The sequence below is a fragment of the Gossypium raimondii genome, chromosome 9 (genome assembly GCF_025698545.1).
Source record: "Gossypium raimondii isolate GPD5lz chromosome 9, ASM2569854v1, whole genome shotgun sequence".
Classification (NCBI taxonomy): domain Eukaryota; kingdom Viridiplantae; phylum Streptophyta; class Magnoliopsida; order Malvales; family Malvaceae; genus Gossypium; species Gossypium raimondii.
In genome coordinates this window covers 21551519-21562019 of record NC_068573.1, presented here as the reverse complement: position 1 = coordinate 21562019, position 10501 = coordinate 21551519, and the positions used below count along the sequence as shown (strand labels likewise).

The 10501-nt window shown below is 34.3% G+C and overlaps 1 protein-coding gene across 1 annotated transcript; it reads right to left on the bottom strand.

Annotated features, from left to right (window-relative positions):
- Positions 1 to 7105: 7105 nt before the first annotated feature.
- LOC105797548 (probable LRR receptor-like serine/threonine-protein kinase At3g47570) lies at positions 7106 to 8752 on the bottom strand. The gene is made up of 3 exons (XM_052621186.1): positions 8695 to 8752; positions 7539 to 8651; positions 7106 to 7455 (listed from the first exon to the last, which is right to left on the bottom strand). The coding sequence occupies exons 1-3, from the start codon at positions 8750 to 8752 to the stop codon at positions 7106 to 7108; spliced, it is 1521 nt and encodes a 506-aa protein (XP_052477146.1).
- Positions 8753 to 10501: the final 1749 nt, after the last annotated feature.

Sequence of the window (10501 nt, the reverse complement as noted above, 5' to 3'; positions counted from 1 at the left end):
TCAATTTTATTGCTTAAAACATATACACTTATCAAACAATTTATCATCTCAAATTAAGTTCATAACTCTTAATAACTTTAGTAAAATATAACTTAAGCACTCAGATTACCAACTGCACACCCTAATTGCATTATGCTTGTAACGCATCCATCCAAACATCCTATAAATGGGCTTAAAATGCAGTTATGCAATTGCATAAGGCAACATATCATAGTCTTCTATCACAAACACGCACACTAATTCCTATTAATATTCTAATCGTATCTTTACTATTCTACAAAGTTTACAAAAGTAATTATATTTATTAACAATTTTACATCACTTAAGCAGCATTAATATCATATAAAATTTTCTCATATTCATATACATATCATTCCGCATCCCATTTCATTTACCAATGAGAGAAATCTCAATACACATGCTATTACTCATTTTCAAATCTCACATCACACTTCATATATCATAAGTCCTCGTACAGCAATTTATCACTTCTTTATTTAATTTATACCATATTTCGAATACAAATATACATGCACATATTATCAGCGTCTTATGACAATTTTATATTCACATAAATATACACATATAGTTGCTCATTGAGAATTTATTAAATTCTCACCTATGATATCTCATTAAACAGTTCATTGCCTTCCTAAGTCACATATTACACTTTTATAGCATAATCATTTCCATCCTATGCCAATCAAGTCTCATATAATATAACTTAATTTCATTCACTTTATGCTAATTCTGACAAGTAATCACATTGTAATCTATTTTCATCATCTCACCAATATACTATTAAAGTTGTTATAGCACATTCATAGCTTATTCTCATCTAAGTAAAGTCAAGCTTTATTAGTATCATCTTTGTTTAACTTACTAAATATTTCAACAGCCATGGATTTTGAGTCTAGACATATGCATCCCACTTAATCCATCCATTTATTAAAATCTCAGATTAATCTCATTTTAAGGTAAGCTTGAAAAATCCACGACTACTTACCCCTTTTGATGGGTAAAGTTACGATTGCTTTTTCTTCACTTAAATATGAATATATTTCTCATCAAACTAATATGCCCGCACATATAAAAATCCTCAAATAAAACAATAAAGATAATGAGAATTTTTCTCTCATTGCCCACTTAAAACCCTAAGTTTAAATGGAGAAGATGGTGATGGAAGCAAGATTAGAAGTGAAATATAAAATTACTTTAAAATTAAAAATGATTAAATAAGTATAAAAATATTTTTAAATTTTTAAAATTAATTAATTGCTAATGTGGATGGTCATGTAGATGTCACGACAATAATGTTAACATTTAACTTTTTCATTGATTTTGAGATGATTTAATAAACAATATAAGTTTAAGAGTTACAAAACCAAAAAAGTTAAATAAAGAACTAAAATAAATTTTTTTATGACATGTTTTAATTCAAATATTTTTGCTACTTTATTTGCCCTCCATGGCAGGGGTGAGCAAAACTCGATTTGACTCGAAAAAATTTAAAAAAAATTAAATTTTGATTTAAACGAATCGAGTTATTTGAGTTAACTCGAATTTTTTTTCGAATTGAGTTGAGTTATCGAATTTGAATAAATCAAATACCAAATTATAATATTTTATATTTTTACCCCAAACCCTCAAACCTTTTTACTTTCCCCACAAAATTTTTACTCCCACCCACTTCCTCCTAGAACTTTTCCTATCCCACTTTTACTCCTTTCCTATCTCAACCCCTCCTCTACCCCAAACCCATTTTCACCCAATTTTTTTAAAAATATTTCTCCCTCAAAATTTTACCCCCCCAAACCCCCAAAACTTTTTATTTTCCCCTTGAACTTTTACTTCTCACCCTTTACCCCAAATCAAAAATAAAAATCATCCAAAAAATTCCTAAACTTGAATAGTAATAATTTTGTTTATGTCTATCATTTATATTATTAAATTAAATTTCACATTTTGTACTATTTATATTATTGCATTGTTTAATCATCTTGAATCTTTACTTTTTTTGTTAAAATTGAATTATTGATGATGATATAAAATATTCATGTTAAAATTTTATATTGGTATCAATTTCATATTTTATCTTTAAAATAACTTTTATTCAAAATCACATTTTTTTACATTTAATATATTTTTTAATTTCAAAATACGTAGTTAAAAGAGTTAGAAGATAATTGAAGCAACTAAGCAGGCAAATAAGTTAACCCTGTAACACCACGATATTTTGGAGTTAGAAGAATCAAGGTCTTTTGGTTAGTGTCAATAGATCATATGGGTCTTGAAGTGAGTTTTTGCATTTTAGAGATAATGATGAGCTTAGTGGTTTAGTGGTTAAGCGTCAGTTTTCCTTTAGTCTTGGGCTCAAGTCCTCGTGCGTGATTGGTTAAATTTTGTTTTTAGTTGCAATTTCTTTAACGAAATAAATTTGATTGGTTTGTTAAAGATTAATTAAATTATTTTAAGTTAAAATTTTAAATATAGACCCCAAAAATATCTCAGGTTCTCCATTTTTCTCACGTTAGTCTCTCTTCTCCCAATTTTCTTTGATTTTCATTTGTATTTCTTTATTTCTTCTTGTTTCTCATTTTGGTTCTCCAATTTTTATTCTTTTTTATTTTTACGACATTGACAATAGCTATCTCTTAGAAATTTTGGTTGTCCTCCTGTTCATTGTTCGATCAAGAGTTGAATCGGGTGAGAGTAACTGCCATTATGTTAGTTTTACGTTAGTCTCTTCGTTTCTTTTAGGTATGATTTCGATCAAAATCTTTATGAGTTTTTGTGTGCTCTCATACTAAGTTTCAGGTCGGGTTATTAAATATGTTTGGTTGATTCGTAGTGTTTCAGAAGCGTAATTCAAGTGTGTTTCTGAAAGTACAATAATTAGATGATTGATTTTATGTTGTATTTCACAATTTTCAGTTGATTCTAGGGTGGTTTATGAACCACACGGGCGTGTGCCACACACGGGTGGTTCACACGGGCATGTGCTGCACACGGGTGGTTCACACGGGCGTGTGCCGCACACAGGTGGTTCACATGGCCGTGTGCTGCTTTAGGAATTAGGTAAATATTGAGTCACACGATTTGGAGTGGGTCACAAGGGATAGTTACTCGGTCGTGTGACTCATGTTGGGAAAATTTAATCGGTCGCACACGGGCACGTCTTTTAGTCACACGGTCATGTGTCACAGTGACACGGGCATGTATGCTAGTCACACGACCATGTCTTTCCTGCTCCTTAAATATTTTAATTTGGTCACACGAGTCAGAGAGTTACACGGTCTGGCCATATGAGCGTGTATGTCAGTTAGACGATTGTGTCTTTGCTACTCCTTAAATTTTTTTAATTTGGTCACACGAGTCAGAGAGTTACACGGTCTAGCCACACGACCATGTACCTCACTCACACAAGTGTTTCCTTCAACCACACGACTGTGTCCCTCTGTCACACGGGCATGTGTCTTAGTCACATGGCTGTGTATCCCTATCACACGATCTGAGCATTTCCACACAGCCTGGCCATACGATTGTGTGGTCCAAATTTGCAGTTTTTATCACCTATTTGTATTTTAACTTGGTTTATCCCTTGAGTAATTTCTTTACTCATTTAAGCCTCTGTAGGAGTGTTTGAGACACCGTTACTAATCGAGATAGGTCGAGTAAGGGGTATATTTTCCTAGATTTATTTGTGTATGTGAATCTGTATGGTTTAACTTTACTCCATGCATGAGTGCTTAAGCATTATGTAATGAGAAACATTGTTACAATGTTGCTTCCACCTCTTAGTAATTCTGTATGAAAATGTCTGACTATGATTCTGCTAATCTGAGGTATTTGTCAATATGATTAGTGAATAGGGAAAAAAATCGAATATGAGCTTGTCAGATTTTGTTTGTTTATCTGTTTAATTCTATATGCGTCTGCATTCTGGGTTGGGATTCAATTTCTGAAGTGAAGGAAGTTTCATTTGGCATTTAACTACAATATTTTGTTATAGCGGTAATACCACAATATATATGTATATCTCAACTCAGCTGAATATTTCTATTTGGGTGGCTTAAGTCCACCATCATGGTGTGTAGGATGGATGGGCTTACCATAGCCCAATTGTGATGTACAGGGTGGTCGGAGTGATGTTTTGGTTGGTTGGGTGAGATTTTTACTTGCTGCAATCATTTTTATTTGAGTATATGTTTATTTGTGTGAACGTAGGGGTATTTATGAAATGATTTGTATAATCTGATGTATTAAGTAACATGTGTGGTTGCAATATTGTATTCGTGTTTTGTATGTTAATGGAAAATTTTCATATATCTGACTGTCAGTTCGAGATTTTTGTATGTTGTATGTATATATTTTTCTGTATATTTGTTTAGTTCTTTGTCGTTTTCCAATTACTTTTGCTTTGGACTCAGACTGAGCTCGTGTAGCTCACCCTCCTTAGGTTTCGTCTTTCAGGTAATTCACGTAGCTAGGTCTCGGATTCAGTAATGCGGAGGTCTCAAATTTTGCAAAGTGGAGGTCTTGGAGTTTCTCTGATTGGTTCGTTTTCAATTAAACTTTGTTATGAATTATTAAAATTATGCACATTTGTTTTTACAAATAAGTCAAGTGCACTGTGGTATGGGGATTTTTGAGATAATTTGTTTTGAAGTTTTTTAATGTGGTTTTCAGATTAAATTTTGGTATAACATTTTCGTATGTGGTTTTTTATTACCGAAATCATTGGTTTTACTTTTTACAATGTAATTATTCCAAATACTTAGTCCTAGTTTATGTTTTGCATTTAAATGTAAAATATAACATTTTCTACTACAAATAACTTTCGTACCATCAGTCTTTAAAATTAATAAATCCGATTTGATTACAAAATCGGCGTATAAATTGTTAAACAATTTAGCTCAAGTTAAGCAAATTGTATTTGGATTGAGTTTTAAGCAATTGTTTTGTAAATTGTTTTAGGATCACTTCGGTGATCAAAGTGACCTTCGGGATCTGGTTGAAACTTCTAGGCCGAATTTTGGGGTGTTACTAACTTGTATATAAAAGATAACTAAATAAATTATGAGGGGATGAAAGTTAATAACAAATTTGATTACGGCGGACAATTTGATTATGGTGAGTGACAATGGTTTCAAGAACCCAAAGTCTTTTTAAAAAAAAAATTTGAACCTGAACAAATATATCCAACTCGATTCGATTCAATTCGAATTTCATCCCACTCAACTTGATTCGAAAAAATTTAAATCGAATTACGATGATAAAATAGAATTCATCAACTCAAAATTTTTCATTTGGTTCGATCGAATGCTGACCCCTTGTTTCCCATTTAATTTGCAGCTATACGCTTGTTCTTTGGCATCGAAATAGGTGTTCAATGGCGACTGTTTTTCACTTAATAATTGCTGCAATTTCCGACCGATTTCAGCTCACAATTGCACTTGGTTGCTGCCCTATTTTCCGCCACCGTTATGCTCCATCGTCTTTTTGTGGCTACTTAGTGCAGCTAATAACCTTGATTTTTGGTCAATATTTACCTTGCCTTTTTAAAAACTCCTATTGTTTTTAAGAATAGCCTTTGCTTCATTGAGTTGCTATCATATTTTAGCTCTTCAAAGGTTGTTATTACAGTGCCAATTACACGATTAATTTTATTTCGCTTCAATTTATACCCACTAAGGAGCTCAAGTGTTGTTCCAAAATTCCTTTAATTTTGCTATCAAGTTGCCTTTATAATTAATTTTTTTAATACATCGTATAATATGTTTATCAAACTCTTAAACCATTTATAAAATCTAAAAAACTAGTATAAAAAAATTTCCTTTTTAAATACGACTGCATGCTGAATGATTTTTTGAATGATTGAAACAATGGGTGACTCCGACGACTTCTCTTATGCTACAAATCCTATTCGACTTTTGTAAAAAAAAAGTAGCATAAAGAAATAGGTACAACTACCTTAGCCATAAAAGTAAAAGCGGGAAACAAGGACGAAGGTAGAAAAAGAGTTAAGCGGGTTATAATTAAAATATAAAAATTTGGAGGGTCAAACATAATTTTATCATTATATTATTTCATAATTTTGTTAAAAAATTCTTTTTAATTTCAAGTTTGAGGAAATTAGTCTCTCTCAAATAAATTGAGGTAATTAATCCTCGTCAATTTTTAATTTTGAAAGTAAGCAACTAAGGATAATTAACCATGAGATTAATGTCTTCCATCAATTGTACATAATTTTGATTGGTATAATAATAAATTTAACCTTTAATGTTTATGTATTTTGTCATTGTGGCCTCAATTTTAGAAAACCAACAAATTTAACCTCAACATTTACACAAATATTTCAGGATAAATTTGGATAAAATTGATAGAATGTGTAAACTTTGAGAGCTAAATTTATTTTTGTACCAATCAAAATAATGTACAATTGATGGAAAACATTAATATCATGATAAATTATCCTTATTTGCTCACTTTTCAAAATTCACAGAACTAAATTACTTTAATTTTTTTGTAAGAGATACCAATTTCTGAATTTCAAAATTTTAAAAATTGAAAAGATCTTTTTACCTATAATTTTATAATTTAGCAAGGAACTTACAAAATAATTTTACCATTTTGGAAGGAAAAATCCTTATTGTTACTTGAATTCACCCAAGGTCATAAATAATTTTAAAATATATATATATATATATATTTAAATTCACCCTATCAACTCTTTTTCAAGTACATATTTTTTAAGTTTAATTTTATTATGTGTTCTTATCATATATGCTCTTTTTATACAATGCTTAAAATTATAGGATAATGTGTTTCAAGATACTCAAGCCCACATCCTCTTATAATGATAATAATGTCGATACTAATCAATTAAAATTCAATCGACCTTTTTCAAGTATTTTTAACTTGCATAAATAGACATATAAACTCATTGCATCCAAAGACTTTATATTATGTAGGTTACTCTTAACAAAGTGTAAATTTTCTAAACTTTGGACATAATGAGCATAAAATTAATAACTTAGAACAATTTTTGTACCTCTTCCTCCAAGGATCTATAACAATTTTTATACCTTCATTACTTTTGGATTTAAAACATGGTTTTAAGTTTAAGCAAATGATTGAGAGCATCATGGATTTCCATTCTATCTCTGGGCAATTCCCGAGAACATGCCTCCCCTATTCTAAGTAATGAAATTAAACACTCATTGATACCCTTCAAGTGAGGGAGAGGCTCAGCTGCTGCTTCTCCCAAAACAAGCGTAGGATCAACTATCTCCTCCACATTCTCATCCAAACACATCTGCACTAACTTGTGAAGGTTTAGACCATCCCTGAACATGTCATCAGTCGGCCTTTTCCCTGTGAATACGTGCAGCAGTAAGATCCCAAAGCTATACACATCACCCTCTTTAGTTGCCTTGCTTCCCATGCCATACTCTGTACAAATAAATGATGCCAAAGTGCTTAAATTTCTTTTTGAATAACGAGAGGTTAAAAGGGTGTTGCAGTGTAGTAGTTACCTGGTGCAGCATATCCAATAGTTCCTTTTAGGCCAACTGAACTAGTTTGATCTGATATGACTTCGGAATTGCTATCAGCAGTGATCCTTGCCAGACCAAAATCACCCAGATGAGCAGTCATGCTATCGTCCAGAAGGACGTTGCTTGGCTTTATATCGCAGTGTATGATCGGCAACTCGCAATGGTTGTGAAGATAATCCACTGCAGCAGCTACATCTGTGATTATGTTTAGCCGCTGACAAAGGCTTAAACTCCTTGGTTGCTCTTGCTCCTCATCTAGAGGAGAATGCAACCAAGCCTCAAGACTCTTGTTTGGCATAAACTCGTAAACGAGTGCTTTGAATTCATTACCTCGGTAATCAACACTTGAGCAAGCAGTAAAAATTTTGACAAGATTCCTGTGCCTAATGTTTCTCAAAGCTTTGCATTCGGAGAAAAAGCTCTTGGAAGCTCCTATTCTTTGTAGATTTAGCACCTTCACAGCAACATATATTTGATCTTCAAGAACCCCTTTATAAACTGAGCCAAAGCTGCCAATGCCAATCAAATTCCCTGACGAAAATCCATCCGTTGCCTTGAGAAGATCACCGTAAGAAATCTTCATGAACGGATCCACGAGCGATGATTTTGTCGAGGAACACTTCCTTTGCATCTTAAAGCAGTAGAATAACACTGCAAAAAGAATTAGAAACAATCCCACAAGTCCAAATATGAGAGAAATTGTAAGCTTGAGTGGGAGGGACATGTTTTTCCGTCCAGGCTTTTTCAACAAGCACGAAGGCAATTGTAATTCTGGGATACCTCCACACAACTTGTCATTACCGACCAACGAAAGTGCGGTCACGTTGCTAAAGACTCTACCTACAGGCACATCTCCTTGAAAATCATTGAAAGATAAGTTCAATTGTACTAAGAAGGGAAAGGTGGAAAAGTATTTCGGAATCATTCCAGAAAAGTTATTGTGTGAAAGATCCACTTCTTCAATGCCTCTCAATGAACTCAGAGAACTTGGAAGTTGTCCTGTGAAGTAATTATGGTCCATGTAAAGATACTGCAAGCTTGTACAACCACCAAGGCTACTTGGAATTTCCCCAGATAACTCATTGTGGGAAACTGTTGAAGTTGGTCAGCATAAAGCCAACACTCGATTCCATACAGGCCATGAAGACCAAGCAAAGCTGGAACAGATGCAAGGGCTGCTGATGCAAGCTCATTTTGTTCATTTTGTTATATTTAGTTGATGAAATGAGTGTTAGTTCATTTCTAACTAAGTTAGCTTTCGATTGATGTAATTAGCTTATGTATGAGTGTAAACACGCTTTGTATAAGTTTACAAGCTAAGATTTCAAGTTTCTATGTAATTAGTGGAGGTAGGTAATTACTTGTTGATTTTGACAAGCCTTATGCTTGAGTTATGTAATGGCTTCAAGCCATTGTTTTATGTATGAATGAAATCAGTTTTGTTCATCAATATTCTCTCAAATTTCCCACTTATTCTCTTCTTTCTTTAACTCGAAATTGTTTGTTTGCTCAAGAAGTTTCGAGGCTTGCTCGACAAGATACTTGCTGAGTCTGCTTGATTCATTGTTGCACCAACAATTGGTATCTAGAGCTTATTTCTTAAGGGACCTGTTATACAAATCCATGGCTTCATCAAGCTTTTCACCAGCTGCACCTCAAGTATTCAATGGAGAAGGCTATCACATATGGGTGGTCAAAATGAAGACTTACCTGCAGGCTTATGATCTGTGGGAGGTGGTCAACTCAGATGTTGAACCAGAACCACTTAGAGACAATCCAACAGTGGCTCGGATCAGGCTGAGATGTCGATGAGAGGACCAAGAGGCACAAGGCCATGTCTTGCATTCAGAACTCAGTGTCAGATGTGATTTTCACAAGGATTATGGCCTGTGAATCACCAAAACAGGCCTGGGATAAGTTGCAAGAAGAGTTTCAAGGGACAGAGAGGACAAGGCAGCAACAGTTACTGAATTTGAGGAGAGATTTCGAGAATTTAAAGATGAAGGAAGAAGAAACTGTCAAGCAATATTCTGACAGGATTATGGCTGTGGTTAATAGCATCAGGCTCCTTGGAGAGCAGTTTAATGAAGCTAGGATAGTGGAGAAAGTAATAGCAACTCTGCCTGAGAGGTATGAGGCAAAAATCTCATCTCTCGAGGACTCAAGGGATCTGTCCACCATTTCCCTGACTGAGTTGATCAATGCTCTATATGCTCAAGAGCAGAGGAGAGCAAGTAGACTGGAAGAGCATCAAGAAGGTGCCTTTCAGGCAAGGACAAATACTGCCTACAAAGGCAAGAAGGCCTGGAGAGACAAGCCAAAGAATGATGCTGCGAGAAGAGAAGGTCAAACTTGCAAGCACTGCAGAAGGGCTGGTCATCCAGAAGAAAAATGCTGGTTCAATCCAGATGCTGTGTGTCAGCATTGTAAGAAGAAGGGTCATGTTGAGAGAGTTTGCAAGAGCAAGACCAAATCAAGACAGAACCAGTCTCAACAGATGAAAGCTGAGGCTCGAGTAGCTAAGGAGGATAGTGACCAAGAGGAGCAAGTCTTTGCTGTGTCATGCTCAGCTGCTCAGGAAAGGCTCTCATCTGGTTGGCTCCTAGACAGTGGATGCACCAATCACATGACACCTGATGCTGCAATCTTCAAGTTTTTAGACAGAAACTGTAGAACCAAAGTCAAAATTGGTAATGGGCACTTTATTCAAGCTGAAGGCAAAGGTGATGTGCTGATATGCACTCCCACAGGTGCCAAAATGATCTCAAATGTGCTCACGGTGCTCGAAATTGATGAAACCTACTCAAAGATAGCTCAATTCTTTGGAGAAAGGTTACTCTGTGGTGTTCAAGGACAAGCAGTGCCAAATCAGTGATCCAAGTGGATCCAAACTGATGGCAGTCCCTATGGCTGATAAGAGCTTTGTGGTTGACTGGACAAAG